The sequence below is a fragment of the Aotus nancymaae genome, unplaced genomic scaffold, assembly GCF_030222135.1.
Source record: "Aotus nancymaae isolate 86718 unplaced genomic scaffold, 86718_ANA_hifiasm-v0.15.2.pri h1tg000115l, whole genome shotgun sequence".
In the NCBI taxonomy this organism is placed as follows: Eukaryota; Metazoa; Chordata; class Mammalia; order Primates; family Aotidae; genus Aotus; species Aotus nancymaae.
Genome location: NW_026988530.1, coordinates 5,884,024 through 5,906,197, shown reverse-complemented (window position 1 = coordinate 5,906,197; position 22,174 = coordinate 5,884,024). Strand labels below are relative to the sequence as shown.

The window sequence follows — 22,174 nt, the reverse complement described above, 5'->3', positions numbered from 1 at the left end:
CGCTTGAACCCAGGAGGTGGAGGTGGCCTCCCGAGCTGAGATTGTGCCATTGCACTCCAGTCTGGGGACACGGCAAGACTCCATCTCAAAAAAAATTGAAACAGTGCAAGCATTCATCAACAGATGAATGGATACAAATTTGGCATGTGTGTGTGTGTGTGTGTGTGTGTGTGTGTGTATTTATATAAATATATATGAATATTGGCCTTAAAAGGAAATGAAGTTCTGATACATGCTACAATGGTAAGTTAAATAAACCAGACACAAAAGAGCAAACACGGTATGGTTCCACTTATATGAGGTTTACAAAACATTATTTATAGTCAGTAGAATAGACATTACCAGGAGTTGGAGCGAAGGGGAAGTAGGGAGTTATTGCTTAATGATTAATGGCTGCTGTTTTGAGTGATACAACATTTTGGAAATAGATCATGGTGATGGTTACACAACATTTTGAATGTACTTAATGCTAGTGAATTGAACACTTAAAAATGGTTAAAATGATAAACTTTATATTATGGATATTTTAATCACAATTTTCTTTAAAAGCTCATGAGAAGATGCCAAGGGCCTAGGAGACTGGAATGGAGAGGGGAGGAGTGGGACATTCAGTATCTAGGACTAGAATCAGCAGAAATTATTCATTCACGGAGGGATAGGGAGTTAGGTATGTTTGGTGTGATGCTCAGATTGCTAGATTGAGATCCTGGGAAACTGTGTAAGGCACTGTCAAGATTAACTGGTGATACAGACTGAAGAACAGGCCTGCAATGCTGGGCCAAGGCTTGTTCAGCTGCGGTCTCCTTAGACGTAAGTGCTGTGAGTGATCACATGATCTAATAGAAATGTGATCTGACCATAGCAGCACCCCATTTACCATCACAGATGATTCAGCCAAAAAAATTAACAAACAAATAAACAGCAGCTAACATTTACTGACCACTTACAATGTACAAACACAGTGCCAGGCACTTGGCATGCATCCATTTAATCCTCACAACTGCCCTCTGAGGAATGATCGTTCTCATTTTACAAACTTTATGTTGAGCCATGGTTTTAGGAATCTGCCATTCCCTAAAAAAATGACTTACACTGTCAAACTTCAATATCTGTGTTGATTTCTGATTCCTACAAAAAATAGTGTCCTTCTGTCACTTTGCTGTGCACATTCAATTCTACTCATCCCCAGGGCCCCTTCCAGTGTGATCCATCTTACCAAGTACTCCAAACCGTCTCACTCAGAATGATCATTTCCTCTTCAGGCCTCACTTAGCATTTAGTCTCTTAGGAAGATGTCTTCAGAGTAATGTCTCCCTGATAGGATTGTGGGCTCCTTAAGAACAGAAGCCAGTTTTTTGTCTTCAGAGTAATGTCTCCCTGATAGGATTGTGGGCTCCTTAAGAACAGAAGCCAGTTTTTCTTAGTCTTTGAACTTCTAACCACAAGGTGCCTTTCATTTAGAAACACTTTCAGAATAGAATGTTGACTTTCTGTAAGTGGATGAACTGAGCTTTAAAATGGTCAGGAGGCTGAAGTGGGAGGATCGCTTGAGTCCAAGAGTTAAAGGCTGCAGCGAGCTGTGAGCTGTGAACACACCACTGCACTCTAGCCTGAGCAACAGAGGAAGACACTGTCTCTTGAAAAAAAAAAATGAGGTAATAGGGAACCTCATTTGTACCTTTTGTAGCTCATGAGCAGAACCCGGACCTGCTCAGTCTCCATTCAGTTCTCTTTTTGTGTCATCTGTCTTTCCAGCTCTGCATATAAATTTCCATTCCAAAATCAACTATAGTCCATAGGCTGGGTGCAGTGGCTCATGCCTATAATCCCAGCACTTTGGTAGGCCAAGGTGGTGGATCACCTGAGGTCAGGAGTTCAAGACCAGCCTGCCTCTACTAAAAATACAAAATTAGCCAGTCTCTACTAAAACCTTGTCTCTACTAAAAATACAAAATTAGCCAGGAGTGGTGGTGCATGACTGTAATCCTAGCTATCTTGGAAGGCTGAGCCAGGAGAATTGCTTGAACCCAGGAGGTGGAGGTTGCAGTGAGCAGAGATTGAGCCATTGCGCTCCAGCCTGGGCAACAAGAATGAAACTCTATCTAAATAAATAGAAAAATAAAATAAAATAAAATCAACTATAGTCCATAAAAGGGAGTATCTTAATTTCTATTGCCATGTTAAAAATTCACAACCAGAAATATTGAAAGTCTCCAGCCTTTCTTCCATTCATGTCCTCTCTGATGTCCTCACTAGACCATCAGGTACACAAAGGAGAAGACTGGTTCTTTTTTTATTTTTTGCTATATATCCAGTTTCTGGCATAGTGCCTGGGACATAGCAGGTAACTAGCAAATATTGTTGAATGAGTAATGAACCCACCACTTGTTACTTAAAAGACCTAATGCTATCAGGAGACATTAGCAGACCATGCTGGCTCATTTTTAAGCTAACCCTCTCTAACAGCCAATTGAATTACCTACCCCACATCTACTAGCCACCTTGACATTTATGCTGCATTCCCCTTCTCTTGTACCTCTCTGCTAAAAACTTCCTGTGTTGGGGTTGGGGGTGACAATATTAAAGCTGAGCCTGCTCCTTTACTCTCTGCCAGACGTATTCCTGATCCTTGCCCCAAAGGAGATTATCTCTGTAATCCTGTCACACATTGTTTCCCCTTTTCCTCATTTTTCTCCTTCCCACCCATTCCTAGCCAAGCACCACCTCGTTTTCTAATCCTGTTCAGTATCTCTCAAAATTCCTTGACACAATTTCAATTATGTTGAGCCCTGAAGTTGGGCATCAAAGGAATAAGGCCTGAAAATGATTGATTCTGTCATAGACCTGTTCGATATCCCTTGTCCTAGGTTTGGACATGTGTGTGTGCGTGAACTGCTTCACCTTCAGCCGCAGGTACAGAGCCCATGTTGAAAAAATGTCAATGATCCTAAGTGTTCTTGTCTATATATTTTTTTAATTTTAGTAATGCGAATAAACAAGTGTTAAAATCAGTTTTATTAGAATTTTATTCACTTGTTTATTTGAATGGAGTTGAGTTTGTGAGCAACATGAGAGAATCTGATTATGTGCTGGAGAGAGGCGAGTGGACAGGTAAGAAGTGAAGCAAGTGGGAATGGCTGGATAAGAATCCTGGGGAAGAGCTGGATGTTAATCTCATATCCAGCTGCCTACCTTATCCAATAGTGAACTCGAAGTATTTCCCCTCTAGCACATCTTTTTGCTGGAATTTACACAGATGTAGACAATTAAGCCTTTGAAACCTGAAATTTGGCTTCCAAAGCAGTTTATCCCATTGTCTACACAGATGCCACTTGAGTGAGAATTTAGAAAATTCAAGAGTTTAGAAAATGATATCCTCCATCCCTGCCAGAGGCCATTTGAGCTCATAACATTTAAAAACAAAACGAGGCTCTCCAATAGGCACAGGCAGATTTGGCAGACTTGTCACTCAGTGTCCCTGGCTTGGGTATGTTTTCTTCTTCCCCACATCCTCCTTTTCCAGGAGCAGAGTCGCTCCACAAGTGGGTTCAAATGCCAGTCGACATAGGAGAAAAATCTTCTCCATCTGGGGCCCACTGGCCATGAACCTGCAAGAAGCTGCTTTTTCTTCCCAAATGTGTTCAGAGCTCCTGGACTCAAGTAGCGAGAAAAATAGTGCCGGGAAGTTGTCTTCAGTAGAAACTGATACTGGTTCTCTAAGAAGAGTGTGTCTGCGAGTTAAATGGCTCAAGAATGAAAAAAAAGGCCTGCTCAGAGTTCTGTCGGGCAGCTTTCAGGTTATAGACAGCTGTAGAAAACCAACACACTGCACTCACGTCAGGAGATCAAATAGGAGATTTAGAGTGTGCCAGGCTCAAGACAGCGATAGCAAAATCTACCTTTGACCTTCTGGGCGTTTCTATTTCACTAGAGAAACCCCATCACATGTCAGGAAATTGATTTTATAAATCGTGTATTTTAAGCTTGGCTTCACAAATTCCAGAGAGAAGCTCCTCCCTGGTACTTGTTTCAGGGAAGGTGAAGTAAAGGCAAAAGAAATGAGAGTAAATCAGGTGCCTTCTGACAACCAGCCAAGTTCGTTCCCTGTCTTCCTAGGTCTCCTACACTAAGAGAAGGAGTGCAACTAGTTTTCAAGGGGTCAGGGCAGGCACATTTCCCTATTTCAGGGTTCAAATCTGTAGTCGATGAATTCCAGGAAAACCAACACAGAAGTGCTTGGACGTATCCACTTAGAGTTTTGTTTCTTTGTTTGTTTCAAAAATGTCCATCACTTTTCTTGGATTCTCAGAGAAATCTGTAGGCAAAACCAGGTTAAGAACTGCTCCCCTCTACCCTGCATTATTTCACGTTACCTTGTCATCAGGGACAGAGACCCCGAAAGCAGAGGCCCAGCAGTAGCAGATGAACCCAACCTGTTGCCAGAGTCCCGGAATAAGGAGATGAGTACCCACCACATTGATTCTCTCCTGACTGGCACCCCAACCTCTACTCCTAGAGTAAATAAAATGGGAACTATCTCTCTCCATCACCACCATTCTATCCCGGCATTATTCATCCCTTTCATGATACTCTGAATATTTCATAAAAATCTTCTATCTTCCTCATTTCCCACCCCAGTAGGAACAGGTCCAGTTGGGTATTTTTCTGTTGCAGAGAAACTCCTTTCCTTATCTACTCATCCAGGCAAAAGAACCTTGGTTAAAATGATCAGTTGGGCCCATTGTGGTTTCATTTCCATTCTTAAAAGGACCTAAAGGAATTGTTATAATCCAGGACTATGTAAAGGCTTAAAAAGGAGTAAGATCATTGGCTTTATGTAAGCTTACACACCTAAGTGGCAAACTATCAAGAATGTCTGTCTCTGCTACAAGCTGTGCTTCTGACACTATCAGGAAGACTGGTGAAACCTTCAAGCAGGAAGATATGAGGAAAGGGCCGGGCGTAGCATTCCACGCCTGTAATCCCAGCACTTTGGGAGGACGAGGCAGGTGGATCAAGTGAGGTCAGGAGTTTAAGACCAGCCTGGGCAACATGGTGAAACCCCGTCTCTACTAAAAATACAAAATGTAGCTGGGCATGGTGGCACATGCCTGTAATCCCTGCTATTCAGGAGGCTGAGGCAGGAGAATCGCTTGAACCTGGGAGGTGGAGCGCGCAGTGAGCCGAGATTGTGCCACTGCACTCCAGCCTGCGTGACAGAGTGAGACTCTGTCTCAAAAAAAAAAAAAGACAAAAGGACATGTCTCTGCCCAGACTCTACTTCTGTTGCCATTTCGGCTTTTGACACTTTTTATTGTCCACACTTTTCCTACCTGTAAATATTGAGTTCCTTATATCAGTGCTAATATGATCATTGTAAAGAATTATCCTTTTTCCACTCTGCAAATTTTCAAAGGTCAGGTTTTATGTAGAGAATCTTTATCCAGTATAGTATTTCAGCATTAATACTGTCTTTCCTATTTTGCTAATACTCTAGAGTGACATTTAATTTATCAGCCAAAGCAATGCTAAACTACGACAACAGGTGTAGACCGAGACCACTGTAGCCAAACTGAAACCAAAGGTCGCCATGTTTTGCACAGAACCATGCAGGGATAAGTGGTTCACGCTCCTCCATCACTTACTGTATCTGCAACACCCACCTCATACTGGATCTCTCTCCCGCTAGCATGATAATGGTGGAAGGTGCTTTGAAGCAGGAAGATAATAAAATCCAAATTAAGCACTGTCTAAAAAGAAAAGTCTTCCCTTTTACTGAAGTCACGAACTCTAGGCTGCCCCCTATACTGCATTATCAACACATTCTTTGCGGCAAGCTGCTGCAGTTTGGTTGTTTAACCATCTCGTGTTCTGTAGCATGCAGCGTGGACCATGTTGTAACCATAATAGGTCTGTTGCCTGATGCGTGCAGCAAGTCAATACACCAAGATATGGGGTTGCAGCAGAGAAAGAGGTTTAATCATAGGGCCGCCAAATGAGGAGATGGAAGGAAACCTCGAATCTGTCTCCCCAAGGAATTTGGAGCTAGGATTTTTAAGGGTTTTGGAGTAGGCTGAAATTGGGAGATCATTGATTGGTCACAGAGAGCAGGATGAGGTCATGAGACAGAAGATGAAGAAACAATATTCTCATGTTGATCCGTTTCCTCTGTGAGGGTCTTTAAACTGGCTGCCCTCAGCTGTTCTGCTGGAATTCAATATCTGCTTAAGCAATTCTTAAACAAAAACCATATGATTCTAACAGTAGAAATCCTATGTATAGGAACAGTGGAGATCTAAATGGTCAGTATCTAATGCTACAGAGTTTGGGTGACAAGGAAGTGGGTCACCGAATTAAAGTGCAGACTGATTAATACTTAATCATAACTACATTTCTGCCCAGAATTCTTGTTAAGCCTGTGAAGATGGCTTCAACGTTACATTTAATTCCCTGATTTTTCTTCATAAATTGCACACAAATTCAAAGTCTCATTCGACATGCATGTAATCAGAAAGATCGTCTAGGTCTTACTTAATCTATACTGTGGTGGTTAGGAGCCAGTGATAAAATACATCATAGCCCCACACTCAACATTCTTTCTTCTTTCCACAGATCCGAAACATAGCAGCAAATCTCTGTGTGGACAGCAAGCATGGAGCCACCGGAACAGAGCTGAGGCTGGACATCTGTGTCAAGGATGGTTCTGAACGAACATGGTCTCATGAACAGGTGCGTCAGCTCCCAGAAGCCAGGGCAGTGGGAGCCAGTGGGGGGCTGAGGCAGACACAGGGGGATGTAGCCGGAACAAACCTCCGCATGGTGCAGGTGGTGCGTGTGGAACCTGGAGCGAGGCTGCTGTGTCATCAGCCAGCCCTGCGGTTCAGTGAATCACTTAGTCTCTGTTTATGTTTATTCGCAGAGCAGATGTGATCATCAGTTCAGATAATATACACAGTTATGCTTTAAATATGAGAAAGCATGGGAGAAATGTGGACGGCAACTCTAGCCTTATTTCTTTTCCCAGAACGAGAGTTGAATACACAAAGCCTGTAGAGTGCTGTGGAACACTTCCAACTAAATTCCATGACTTTAATGACTCTGTTGTTGTGTGTTTGTGACATTATCTAACCTTGCTTTTCCCCTGACCGTGAACAGATCACTTTACATGGGCCTCCTGCGTTGTAGTAGTTTTTAATCTCACACGTGAAGGATGTAAGCGACGACACCCCAATGTGGACTTTAGGAAATACTTTAAGGCTGTAATTCAATTTTTGTTTTGTTTTGCTTTTTTTTTGTGGGTACATGGTAGGTGTATGTATTTATGGGGTACATGAGATGTTTTGATACAGACATGTAATGCATAATAATCACATCATGTAAAATGGGGTGTTCATCCCCTCAAGCATTTATCCTTTGGGTTTACAAACAATCCAATTATATTCTTTTAGTTATTTTTAAATGTGCAATTAAATTATTATTGACTATAGTTGTGCTATCAAATAGTAGGTCTTTTTCATTCTTTTGAACTATTTTTTGTACTCATTAAGCATTCCCACCTGCCACCCGCCCCCACCCCCACCACCCTCACCAGCCTTTAGTAACCATCCTCCTACTATCATCTCCATGGGTTCAATGGTTTTGAGTTTTAGATCCCACAAATAAGTGAAAATGTGCAATGTTTGTCTTTCCATACCTGGCTTATTTCACTTAGCTTAATAACCTCCAGTTCCATCCATGCTGCTGCAAATGACGGGATCTCATTCTTCTTTAAGGCTGAATAGTACTCCATTGTGTATAGCACCACATTTTCTTTATTCATTCATCTATTGATGGTCACTTAGGTTGCTTCCAAATTTTGGTTATTGGGAACCGTGCTGCATCAAACATGGGAGTGCGGATGTCTCCTTAATACACTGATTTCCTTTCTTTTGGGTATATACCCAGCAGTGGTATTGCTGGATCACATGGTAGCTCAATTTTTAGTTTTTTGAGGAACCTCCAAACTGTTCTCCATAGTAACTGTACTAAGTTACATTCCCAACGACAATGGATAAGGTTTTCTATTTCTCTGTATCCCCAACAGCATTTGTCATTGCATTTTGGACATAAGCCATTTCAACTGGGGTGAGTTTATATCTGACTGTTAGTTTTGATTTGCATTTCTCTGATGATCGATGATGCTAGCAACTTTTCATCTGCCAGTTTGCCATTTGTAGGTCTTCTTTTCAGAAATATCTATTCAAACCTTTTGCCCATTTTTTAAATTGTTTGAGCTCCTTATATATTACAGTTATTAATCGCTTGTCAGATGGGTAGTTTGCAAATATTTTCTCCCATTCTATGGATTGTCTCTTCACTTTGTGCAGAAGTTTTTTAGCTTGATGTGATCCCATTTGTCTGTTTTTGCTTTGGTTGCTTGTGCTTTGAGGTATTACTCAAGAAAGTTTGCCCAGACCAATGGCCTGAGAGTTTCCTCAATGTTTTCTTGTAGGAGTTGTATAGTTTGAGGTCTTAGATTTAAGTCTTTAATCGATTTTAATTTGATTTTTGTATATGACAAGAGATAGGGGTCTAGTTTCCTTCTTCTGCATATGAATATCCAGTTTTCCCAGCACCATTTATTAATAAAACTGTCTTTTCCTCAGTATATGTTCTTGGCACCTTTGTTGAAAGTGAGTTCACTGTAGGGTGGGGATTTGTTTCTGGGTTCACTATTCTGTTCTATGTAAGACTGTATTGCTTTTAATCGAAAAACATTTCAATGCAACTCAGTTTAAGTGTGTGTGATTTCTAACCCACTTAGAAATTTGAAAGTCCTTGCAAGCAGCTTTTCTGATACTGTGTCACCTAGGAAAGAGAAAAGATAATGGGTAGAATTGTCTTTACTCTCTTTTAGTGTTTTTGTTTTTCATATATTAGAGATGGGGTCTTGCTCTGTCACCCAGGCTGGAGTGCAGTGGTATGATTAATGCTCACTGCAACCTCAAACTCCTGGGCTGAAGCGATCCTCCTGCCTCAGCAGTCTGAGTAGCTGGGACCACAGGTGCATACCACTCAGCTCACCTAACCCTTTTCACTGTTTTCATTTTAAATTAAGAACTATTTCAGGTTGGGCGCAGTGGCTCACACCTATAATCCCAGCACTTTGGGAGGCCGAGGCAGACAGATCACCTGAGGTTGGCAGTTCGAGACCAGCCTGACCAACATGGAGAAACCCTGTCTCTACTAAAAATACAAACTAGCCATGTGTGGTGGCACATGCCTCTAATCCCAGCTAATCAGGAGGCTGAGGCAGCAGAATCTCTTGAACCCGGGAGGCAGAGGTTGCAGTGAGCCAAGATTGTGCCATTGCACTCCAGCCTGGGCAACAAGACCAAAACTCCGTCTCAAAATTTTAAAAAGAACTATTTCAATAGAAAGCTATAGAAAACATCATAGCAGATATTTATGTACTCATCATACTCACCTTTTATGAAAAGAAAAAGGTAAGCAAGCAGTTCCCAGTAACGCATTACTGCCTCCTATGTTCCTCCAGTGTTCATCTTGTACATTAAACTGGAGAAAGTCCACCATGCCCAGTGCAGGACATTGAACAGTTGTTCAGATGTGCTGAGATTCACTTCCCTCGCTCCACCTCCCTGCCCCTCCCTGCCCCACGTCTACCACACTTTGCAACGCAGAGAATCACGATGTGAGGGAAACAGCCACAGACCAAGTCCACAACGCATCCCAGAGTCATTCAGTCCACCCACAGTGCCTCTCCTCTAGCCACTGATCCGACCTTTGAACCCTCTCCCCACAGCCTCATGGTATTCTGGAAGGACAGTGGGCCTTGTAGCCAGGCCAACCTGGATTTTAGTTTAAATTGAAAGGCCTTGTGAAATTGTTAAATATTTCTAGGCCATAGTTCTTCCGTCTTGGACAGCGTGGTTAGAAGAATAAATCATGCAGCAGCATCTTGCACAGGCACCAGGTGCAGAGCAACATCCTCTCCCTCCTGCCTTCCTTCTCTCAAACACCCACAAATCCCTTTATGCTAACACCAAATTAGAAACCTCTCTCAGGTCCAAGGCAGCTGGGACTTTGGCTTCATTTATCTGTTCCCAGCATAGTCAGCAAATACTAGTTATTAGTCACTCAAATATACCCTGCAGGCCTGGGCACGGTGGCTCATGCCTGTAATCCCAGCGCTTTGGGAGGGCGAGGCAGGTGGATCACTTGAGATCAGGAGATCAAGACCAGCCTGGCTAACATGTCAAAACCCAGTCTCTAGTAAAAATACAAAACTCAGCCAGGCATGGTGGCACATGCCTGTAGTCCCAGCTACTCAGGAGGCTGAGGCAGGGAATCATTTGAACCTGGGAGGCAAAGGCTGCAGTGAGCCAAGATCGTGCCATTGCACTCCAGTGTGGGTGACAGAGTGAGACTCCATCTCAAAAAAAAAAAAAATACACGAACACACACACATATATACATACATATGTGTGTATGTATGCAGCCATACATACACATACACATATATGTGTGTGTATGTATGTATATGTGTGTATGTGTATATTATATATATATAATATGTGTGTGTGTGTGTGTGTGTGTGTATAAAACCAGATGGGTTTTAAAGAAGGCTCTGTGACTCCAGGATTTATTGATAGGAATCAAATATGAGTGAAAAGTTATTTGCCTCCTCCTTCCTCTGTCTGTTTCTATAAGCACCATGGGGGATGTTACCAGGCACCTGAGGAGTAGTGCTGGACTGTTAACTCCGACAAGCAATTCTGACTTCAGCCTGGGAGCAAGAGAGAAGGTTTAGAAACTATGGGAAAGACCAGCATCTAGAGTGGAAAAGGACTTTTTCAAAAAGAGAAAGGAGCAAGCCATCAGGAAAAGCTTCGTTTCTTGGGCTAAGTTCCTCTTTATCATCTCTATTCAGCCCAACCGAGAAACACATGTAGCCAGCTGGTGACTATAAAGCAGGCCTAAATGCCTGAACTGGGTTTAGTATCTCTATCCAGCAATGCTCTAGAATAAAAGCTGCTCTGGCCTGCAGATTGTATTTGACAGCTGAACATGGATGTTAACAAAGGCAACGATATTGCATACGCTTTAAAAATTGTTGGTTCATTCCCCCCACCCCGCCCCACGCCCCCGCACCCTCCAGCCCCCACCCCAGGCTAAACTGCAAAAATCTATGGCCTGTGATTCAAGAAATGGTCACCAGAGAGCAGCACTAGACAAGCAGAAAACTACACAGGCAAAACAGAAAAACCAGGTTAATACAACCCTTTAAAAAGATTTCCTGTCTCTAGAGAGCCTAAAAATGAAGCTACAGTAGGATTAAATACGGTTGATAAGTGGTGAAAAATGCATCATATTTGAAATACTGCCATATATTGACTTGGAGGTTAAACATTACAAGCTGTTTCATTTGCCAGTAATTAACTGTAAGCTTTATTCAATATATCACTCAGTGACTTATAAGAATTAGGAATCACTCTTCCACATTTAGATTAAAATTCCTGCATGAGGAAAACATATCAGAACATGAAAATTATGGGTTTTCTTTTTAATTCAAAAACATTCAAAGAACACAAAGGGAGACTTGTTAGAGTTGAAGTGCTCCAGAATTTCAAAAGAAAAAAGTGGCAAAAATTTTTAAAAAGTGAATAAACAAAATTGTCACATGGGAAATAAAAAAGAGTCAGTTGAAGAACCTGTATAAGAAAATGCCATATGCTGCAGAATATTGGTGGTGACTGATGTTTCTGTGAAGAGAGCAAATGTATGATTCATTTTGCCAGGGCGATCTGCATAGCTGTTTGATATCATAGTAGTGTTATGCTTCCTTTGGGGATCAAGAAAGAAAAACAAAAATAGATCCTAATAAGACTATAAGGTCTGGAAAGAATACTCCCCAGCTCCCCTTGAGTCCAAGGGAGAGGAGCAGGGAGGAGGAGGAGCCCTCTTGGCCTAGTTCGACTGTTCCCCCTCCAGCAGGCCCAGCAGCAGGCTCTGATGTCATGCTGGGGAACAAATGTTGCAGCCAGGCTTTCATCCTCCCCAGGCAGCAAACACTGGCTCCCTTTCCAGGACCTGAGGGAAGATTCACAAACAAAGACAGAAGCAAGTTGATGCGTGCATCCAGCGGACAGACTCTTTTCCCTCTTTGGGAAAATAGAGTGTCACTGTCAAGACAAAGCATACTGATGGGTGCAAACTGCAAGGAGGAACATGCTGTGTCTCAGGTTTCTGCAAACCTCGTAACGGTGAAATAAAACGTTACAATCCACAGACAGAGAAAAATAGTTTCTGTTGTCTCAAGCCAGGTAGCAAGAGCAAGCGATGATAGGTGTGCTTGCAGTACCAAATCCAGTGACCTTACTCATATAATACAAACAGAACCAGGCAACATTACATATATCACATTAATATTGAAGCAAAGATGTAAGAGTTAACATTGTGATATGGTTTGGTTGTGTCCCCAAGTCTCATCTTCAATTGTAGCTCCAATAATCCCCATGTGTCATGGGAGGGACCTGATGGGAGATAATTTAATCATGGGGTGGTTACCCTCATGCTGTTCTCCTGATAATGACTGAATTCTCACGCGATCTGATGGTTCTATAAGGGGATTTTCTCCCTTTTGTTTGGCACTGCTCCTTGCCGCTGCCATGTGAAGAAGGGCGTGTTTGCTCCCCCTTCTGCCATGATTGTAAGTTTCCTGAGGTCTCCCCAGCCAGCTGAACTGTGAATCAATTAACCCTCTCTCCTTTATAATTTACCCTTTATAATTTATTTACAACAAAGACATACAGGTATGTCTTTATTAGCAGCATGAGAGCAGATTAATATAGTAAACTGGTACTGGTAGGGTAGGGTGCTGCTATAAGGATACCCAAAAATGTGGCAGCGACATTGGAACTGGGTAACAGAGAGAGGCTGAAACAATTTGGAAGGCTCAGAAGAAGACAGGAAAATGTGGGAAAATTTGGAACTTCCTAGAGATTTGGAGGGCTCAGAAGGCAGGAAAATGCAGAAAAGTTTGGAACTTCCTAGAGATTTGTTGAATGACTTTGACCAAAATGCTGATAATGATAAGGACAATGAAGTCTAGGCTGAGATGTTCTCAGATGGAGATAAGGAACTTGTTGGGAACTGGGGTAAAGGTCGCTCTTGTTATGCAAAGAGACTGGTGACATTTTGCCCCTGCACTACAGATCTGTGGAACTTTGAACTTGAAAGGAATGATTTACAGTATGTGGCAGAAGAAATCTCTAAATGGCAAAGCATTCAAGAGGAAGTGAACATAAAAGTTGGAAAATATGCAGCCAAAAGATGAAAAAAGAAAATTTTTTTTCTGGGAAGAAATTCCAGCCTGCTGCAGAAAGTGGCCTCAGGACATTATGCCCTGTGTCCCAGCTGCTTAAGCTCCAGCATGGCTAAAAGGGGCCAAGGTACAGCTCAGGCCATGGATTCAGAGGGTGCAAGACCCAAGCCCTGGCGGCTTCCATGTGGTGTTGGGCCTGCGGGCGCACAGAAGTCAAGAATTGAGGTTGGGGAACCTCCACCTAGATTTCAGAGGATGTACGGAAACACCTGGATGTCCAGGCAGAGGTGTGCTGTAATGGTGGGGTCCTCATGGAGAACCTCTGCTGCCCACAGAGTCCCCACTGGGGCACTACCTAGTGGAGCTGTGAGAAGAGAACCACCATCCTCCAGATTCCAGTATGGTAGACCCGCTGACAGCTTGCACTGTGCTCCTGGAAAAGCTGCAGACACTCAATGCCAGCCTGTGAAAGCAGCCAGGAGGGGACTGTGTACCTTGTAAAGCCACAGGGGCAGAGCTGTCCAAGGCTGTGGAAGCCCACCTCTTGCATCAGCATAACCTAGATGTGAGATATGAAGTCAAAGGAGATCATTTTGGAACTTTAAGGTTTAATGACTTCCCTATTAGATTTCACACTTTCATGGCTTCGTTTTGGCCAATTTCTCCCATTTGGAATGGCTGTATTTACCCAATGCCGGTACCCACATTGTATGTAGGAAGTAACCAACTTGCTTTTGATTTTCAGGCTCATAGGCAGAAGGTATTTTGCCTTTTCTCAGATGGGACTTAGACTTTTGAGTTAATGCTGGAATGAGTTAAGACTCTGGGGGACTATTTGAAGGGCATGATTGTGTTTTGAAATGGGAGGACATGAGGTTTGGGAGGGGCCAGGGGCAGAATGATATGGTTTGGCTGTGTCCCCACCCAAATCTCATCTGGAATTGTAGTTCCCATAATCCCCACATGTTGTAGGAGGGACCCAGTGGGAGGTAATTTGATCATGAGGGCTGTTCTCATGATAGTGAGTGTGTTCTCATGCTGCTCTCATGATAGTGAGTGCATTCTCATGATACCTGGTGGTTTCACAAGAGGCTTTTCCCCCTTTTGCTTGGCACTGCTCCTTGCTGTCACCACGTGAAGAAAGACATGTTTACTTTATCTTCTACCATGATTGTAAGTTTCCTGAGGCCTCCCCAGCCATGCTGAACTGTGAGTCAATTAAACCCCTTTCTTTTATAAATTATCCAGTCTTGGGCATGTCTTTATTAGCAGCATGAGAACGGACTAATACACGTTGTAAATCTATGTTTTAAAGGATCATTTAAAAGAAGAAAGCAGAAAAACTGACATCAACTTACTTTAACAATGAGGAGTTTAAGGTTGAAAAAAATCAAGAGTTATTGTACAGGAAACCTGAACAAAATCTAAATTCTTTTGTCAAAAAGAGCAGGCCAAGAGTGAAGACAAACTATAAATGTCACAATAACATTACCCAAAGCAAACAATGAATATAATTTCATAATGTCTATCTGTTTCTGCATTGATAAGATTTCACACAGAAAAATGTGTCTAATGAAAAGACTCAATGCCTGGCTGGTTTGACACGGGCATTGAGACAAGATAAATGGCAATAAGAAGCATGTCAAAGACCTAAGAGAGAAAAAAATCACCTAATCATAGGTGCAGAATAATAAAGCAATTGATACACTCTGAAGATGTATCACCTTGGATGAAGGAAAGTAATAAACAGGTAATAATGATACATAAGACACTGTGAAAATGACAGGCTAACCATCAGGTTACAAATCCAAGCATGATAATGGTGCTATAATACCCAGAAACAAGAAACAGAAGTCACCTAAGGATGCCCTCAGATATAACTGTGACAATAGGTGAATAAAGTTGTCCAATAGAGAGATTTGCCTGTGTTTGCTGTAACACAGGTATTCTTTTGGACTTAATTGATGCATTTAATAAAAAGTATGAAAAGGCCATCTACCAAAGAAGGAGGGACGCTTGAGCTGTGGTAGAAGCAAGACACTCAATTTCTGCAGGCCTGATTTTCCCCAACTGACTCATAAGGGATTGTACTAAGTAGTGATTACAGTCCCTTTCAGCTCTGGCCTTCTGAGTGTGTAAAAACCGGAGAGAGAGAGAGAGATGGAGACTGAGAGGGAATTAAACCAATCAAGACCACTTGTTCCCACATTGATTGGACGGCCTATAGTACAAGGGAAATGTGCTATTTAAATAAAATAAAGATTTAATCAAAGCCAGCGGCAGGTTTATTGGCCAGGAAACTTCTATTAATTTCTGTTCCAATAATAGGTAACTGAATCTAGAGTCATCAAAGTTGAAAATTCAAAATATAAGCATTATCATTGTTATTGTTGTAATTAAACAGCACAAACTCATTTGAGAGACCAAAAGACATTCATGTATTTTGATAGTTATCTCAACATTTAACAGATAATTATGAGTTTTATTTATTCAACAGAAATTTAATCGAGGATCTATTGTGTGTCTTAAATTGTTCCGGGTACTGGAAACACAAAGGTAAAAGTGATTCAAGCCCTGCAACCAAGGATCTCACTGTCTAGGGAGGGTTACAGAAATGTAAATGGACGATCATGATGAAATAAGGTAAGGGATGGGAAGGAGTAAGCAGTTCAAAGAGGACAGCTTCTTGAATGAGCAGACACCTGAACTAAATATTGAATGACTGATGAGCATTACCTATGTTGACTAGTGAATGTCTGCTTTCCAACCAGAGGGATTGACACGAACAAGGCACAGAAGGAAATATATAGCCTGGTCTGTGTGAGGAACTACAAATGTTTTAGCATTGCTGGAACATAAATTTGAAGGAAAATAATGTAGATGGAAACAACAGTAAAGGCCAGATTGTGGCAAGTTCCTAAGATGTTAAAGAGTTTGTTATTTTCTAAGGGTTATATGAAGGTTGTGAGATTTTAGATTGAGATGAAATACCAGAGTCAGTTTAACTCAATAAGGGTAAATAATATTTTGTGAAACTTCTGTTTCTATTGGAGTCAGGGGAGGGATGTGTGTGTGTGTGTGTGTGTGTGTGTGTGTGTGTGTGTGTACTGCATTTCTTTTTTTTTTAATTGCATTTTAGGTTTTGGGGTACATGTAAAGAACATGCAAGATTTTGCATAGGTGCACACGTGGCAGTGTGATTTGCTGCCTTCTTCCCCTTCACCTATATGTGGCATTTCTCCCCAACTCCCCACCCCCTGCTGTCCCTCCCCTATTTCCCCACTACAGACCCCAGTGTATAGTGCTCCCCTCCCTGTGTCCATGTGTTCTCATTGTTCAACATCCGCCTATGAGTGAGAACATGCGGTGTTTGATTTTGTGTTCTTTGTACTGCATTTCTTACTGTGAGTTAGAGTCTAAAACTTTCTACATTGCCCTGCAGAACTACTCTTACCAACCCTAGAAAATTAATTGGCCCATTCTTTGCTTCATCAAGCTTGGCTTTCCTTCACATTAGATTTTTCAAGGTGCTAGCATCAGTTCAGCTCATCTCTACTCCTTGTCTCTTTAGTTAATCTGCAAATTTGGGCAAACTGTGTAGGATTTGTTCTAGTAACATTTTATCTAAGTAAAGACTGTAGAGTGTTATTAAAGACTTTCTGGCCAGGTACAGTGGCTCACACCTGTAATTCCAGCACTTTGGGAGGCCGAGGTGGGCAGATCGCCTGAGGTCAAGGAGTTCAAGACTAACCTGGCCAACATGGTGAAAGCCCATCTCTACTAAAATACAAAAATTAGCCAGATGTGGTGGCGCACACCTGTAATCTCAGCTACTGGAGAGGCTGAGACAGGAGAATCACTTGAACCTGGGAGGTGGAGACTGCAGTGAGCTGGGATTGCACTCCACCCTGGGAGATAGAGCGAGACTCGGTCTCAAACTGAACAAACAAACAAAAAAAGGCTTTCTCTTTCTCTCCCCATCATCTTTCCTCCTTATGTCCTCTTACTCCTTCGCCTTCAATTCCCTTCTTCCATGTCCCTCCACAACCTCTATTTCCACCAGCCTCTGTATTTTCTCTGGTACCTGATTGGAAACTTCATTTACACTTTTTGGCAGCCTGGACAAAAAGTGCAGCTGTTGCTGCTATAGCACTTCATGACATGTGCCTTTCCAACACCTCTCTCATGCTAAGACTTCGCTCTTTTTTAGTAGATCACAAAGCAGGAGTTCTACATCGCTGAAAGACATCCCTCCCCCTGCCCTCGTATCTTCTCTCCAAATCAAACTCACTGCAGCTTTTCTGCTACTGTTGCTTTGCTAGCTCTTTACCTTTGGATGGAGGGAAGATATTCGACCCGGTGAGCCACTGCATACCCGGAAATTCTGCTTTGATGCCATCTCACACAACAGCCCAGTCACACTCTATGACTGTCATGGCATGAAGGGGAACCAGCTCTGGGGATACCGGAAGGTAAGAGGCAGTCACTGTGGTCATTCTCACATTGCTGTGGTTTAAGTTATTCTTACTCAAAGTTTTCTCTGAAAACACACTGTTTTAGATCCAGCGCAGCAGCTCACGCGTGTAATCCCAGCACTTTGGGAGGCCGAGGTGGGCAGATTACCAGAGGCTGGAGTTCGAGACCAGCCTGACCAACATGGTGAAACCCCGTCTCTACTAAAAATATAAAAATTAGCCAGGCATGGTGGTGGGTGCCTGTAATCACAGCTACTCGAGGGGCTGAAGCAGGAGAATCATTTGAGCATGAGTGGCGGAAATTGCAGTGAGCTGAGATCGCACCACTGCACTCCAGCCTGGGCGACAGAGCAAGACTGTCTCAAAAAAAAAGGAAAAAAGAAAGAAAGAAAAGACAAGACACTGTTTTGATTAAACGTTTTACTGAGTCATACATACACACATTTGGCTCACACTTCCAGAGATCACCAGCAAAGGTGAAGGGAAAAACTGAATGCGTAGAAAGGGGCAAGCTTTTGGCTTCACTTGTTGTATGTATGCTCATCACAGTTGGTTATGGCTGAAAAATGGCTTTGAGCCAAAACAAGGAATGGGTCTAGTTTTAACTCAGAACACTCTCAAAAGGAAGAACCACATATCCAATAAGCAAAAACACGGATGCATAATTTTTAACAACACCCATCCACAACACACATACACACAGATTACGGTATCCATTCATTTATTATGTATCTCAGGCTCACTGGCTTGGGACCTGTCTGGATTAAGACAATGATGTTTACACAAATATTTATAATCTATGTAGATATAATTGCTGCAATCCTTATACACAATGTGACCCATTTACATTTTCACCAAAATCCTGCCCAAATGTAGCAAAGAAGAATTTATTTGAGGAATTTAAAACTTTCAGAAATTATAAATTAACAGTGAATGATAGGAAAAACTCAAAAACATATATAAAGTCACATTTTATTGAGTTAATAAAGAGCAATTAGGTTATTGTTTGAAAATGTTTTCATTGTTTCCTTTTGACAACTTTTTAGAATACTATACAAAATTGCTTTTCAAACTCTTTGCTTTTGGGGATAGGACTGGCCATCAATTAGCAATTACTCCATAAGCTCCACTCTGCCCCCTCAAATCCATGGAACTACTGGGGCCTGCTCAGACAGGGAAAAGATGCTTTCTGTTTGCTTTGTCACACTCTGAGGCTAGCCTTGCCTCAGGCTATGAGGAAAATGGAATATCGCTCACTTTATGAACTTGGCCATCCCATGGCTTAGGCAAGGGAAGAAGTGGTGGAGAGTCAGTGCGGGGAGAGAGGACTGGTTATGTCACTTGTTCCCTCACTTAAAAAGAATTCTGGTTTCTACCTCTTAGAGATGAGCTCCTAAAACTATACTCACCCAAAGGCAGACTTGTTTGTATACGTTTACTCTGCATCCCACTCCCACCCAAACACCCGGCAGGTTGTGGCTGTGTCTGGAAAAATTATGAAACATCGGTTGGGCCGGGCGCCCATGGTTCACGCCTGTCATCCCAGCACTTTGGGAGGCCGAGGCAGGAGTTTAAGACAAGCCTGGCCAACATGGTGAAACCCTGTAAAAAATACAAAATTAGCCAGGCATGTTGGTGCATATCTGTTGTCCCAGCTACTTGGGACATTGAGGCAGGAGAATCGCCTGTTCCTAGGAGGTGGAAGTCACAGTGAACCGAGACAAGATCGCACCACTGCACTGCACACCAGCCTGGGCGACAAGAGCGAAACTCTGACTCAAAAAAAAAAAGAAAAAAAAAAAAAGCCAAAGAAAAACCCACGACGCATCAGTTGTTATATCCTTCTACAAAACAATCTAGAATCAAAGGAGCAGAGAAGAAGACAGTATCAGATAAAATGAGGCTGGGAGAATATCACTGCAGTAGGAAAACCTGACCCTTTTCTTTATGAAATGTATAAAAAATGATTCATCTTATCAAACTATTTTGCTATTCAGCATGATACAGTCTGTGTGTGGTGCAATAAAGTAAGGGTTTTTTTTAAGGGTTACATTCTGACATGTAAGGAGTTACTTTCTGTGCACATCAATAAAATAGCTGATTTACCATTTGCTTAGTGTGTTGGTGGTCCCTAATGAACAGAACATGTCTCATTACTGTACATTTACAGCATAACACACCAACCACTCAATAATATGCAATTAAGCCAAGAAAATGCATTTGTTTTTATTAGGGAGCTTACAAAAGCTTACAGATGGATAAGACCAACTAATACACAGAGCTCCTGGGGAGAAAAAACAACCAGACTGCAGTGGTTTCAAGGGGAAACTCTTATGAGCTTTAATACTAAACCTTTCCAGGCTCCTAAGGGATTTGTAAAAGGAAACCACTAGATGTGATCGTGCTGTGGCTCTCTTCTCAGCTCTTTTTGTAGCTGTTGGTCTTGCATTACTTAGCAAAAGGTTACACTCCATGTGTATTTATACAGCAAGCAAGGTGTTTATACTTGATCAGGAGCATGAAAAGCCTCAAAATGGAAAGTTTCTGAAATATCACATCTTGATGGATGACTCTGGCCTATTCAAACACACCTGTTTTAGAAAATTCCTCTTGTTTTTGCCAAGGGCTATACCTAAACATAAAGAGAAAAAGCACAAAGAGAAATCTGTCTGGGGTGCCATCTTGTCCATTTAGATGCAGTACTTGGCTCTGGGGGCTTCTGACAGTTTTAGGGGGGGTCGTTTGCTTGTTGAGGCAGAGTTTTGCTCTTGTCATCCAGGCTGAGTGCAATGGTGTGATCTTGACTCATTGCAACCTCTACCTCCCAGGGTTCAGGCAATTCTCCTGCCTCAGCCTCCTGAGTAGCTGCAATTACCATGCATGCACCACCATGCCCAGCTAATTTTGTATTTTTAGTAGAGATGGGGTTTCACCATGTTGACCAGGCTGGTCTTCAACTCCTAACCTCAGGGGATCCACCCGCCTGGGCCACCCAAAGTGCTGGGATTACAGTCACGAGCCACCACACCCACCCTGAAACTCCCACTTTTTATAATCATATTCATGAGATCAATCAGAGCCCTCTACTAATTGCCTAAAGGGCTGCGTGAGCCATCTCCTAAGCTCCCAAAGTCATCATTATCATCATCATCATCATCTCCAACTGTTAAAATGGCATCAAGCTGGTGGTGCTTTACAGACATTATCTCAAACCTCATAACCACTTAGGTACTACTGCGTATAATTTACACAGGAAGAAACTGATACTAGCAGATATGTGGATTCAAACACAGTTGAATCTAGCTTTAAAGTCTCTATTTCCTCTGCCATGCTTTTAAGAAATAATATCAGTATTCCCCAGGAGAGTTCCCCAATGCCAGTTGGATTCAGTGTCACTGATACCAGCCAACTCCTCCCTCCCAGCTACATGGAGACATCTTGGAGAGAGAAGGTGGCCAGAGCCACCTTGCTTGAGTGGATGAAGGTTGTTTTCGGGCCTTGCTTCCTGGTTTCAGCAATTCTCACTCAGCTTCTAGTTATTTTTAGATGTGGCTCTTTGTCACCACAAAAGGAGAAGAGCATCCTTATTCTATGATGCTGGGACTATGTTCAGTTGCATAGCTGTTTCCTACAATAACAGGTACCCAGGACGAGAAATCCTGTTCCTGGTTTTTTTTACCACCAGGGGGACCCCTGTTATAAGAACAGTGAATCGTTGAAGCAACCTCAGTAAAAATATTTGTCCTCACCCAGCAGCTGAAACAAGAAACTGGTGTTTCCTCTTCTTCAACCCCCATTGGTCATTAAGACTTGTCACCCGCTCCTCTCAGCCAATATCTCTGAAATCCACCCCCTCTTTGCCATTTCTACAGCCAGCCCCTGCTTGGTTCAGTCTTCACATCTTAGCCCTGGGTTTTTGTAACAACTACCCTGCCTCCTGCCCTTCCCCTTCTTCATCTTTCATGCTGAAGCCAGAAGACGATTTCACAAAACCTGGTCATGGTATTCCTGTTTTATGACTTCATTGGTTTACTCATTGAGTAGAAGATAGAGTGTGTTAGCTCCTCAGTTCTCATCTGGATCCTTCACAGCCTGGCCAACGTAACAGCTGACCATCAGGCCTTAGAGTTACTCAGGTTTAATATACTCCAATTCATCCTGAAATTGTAAGGGGATCTTGAATAGTTGTTTTGCTCCTGTGACTTTCAACTGCTTCACCAGTATAATAATGATAATAACTGAGATAAACTATGTAAAATTTCTAGCACAGTTTCTGATCATATCGTAACATTTCCATCTGTGTTGGTGGCAATGCACTTTTTACATTGATCATCATGGCAAGGTATGTCCTAATACACCACATCATTAAAGCAAT

At 42.3% G+C, this 22,174-nt stretch overlaps 1 protein-coding gene across 1 annotated transcript in view; it reads left to right on the top strand.

The window, feature by feature from the left end:
* GALNTL6 (polypeptide N-acetylgalactosaminyltransferase like 6) overlaps nucleotides 1–22,174 on the top strand; it is a 1,235,246-nt gene that overhangs the window by 1,195,898 nt on the left and 17,174 nt on the right. Inside the window, exons 10-11 of the mRNA XM_012454670.2 lie at nucleotides 6,613–6,729; nucleotides 17,647–17,796. Coding sequence (XP_012310093.1) covers nucleotides 6,613–6,729; nucleotides 17,647–17,796 — 267 coding nt within the window. The remainder of the gene's footprint in view (nucleotides 1–6,612; nucleotides 6,730–17,646; nucleotides 17,797–22,174) is intronic.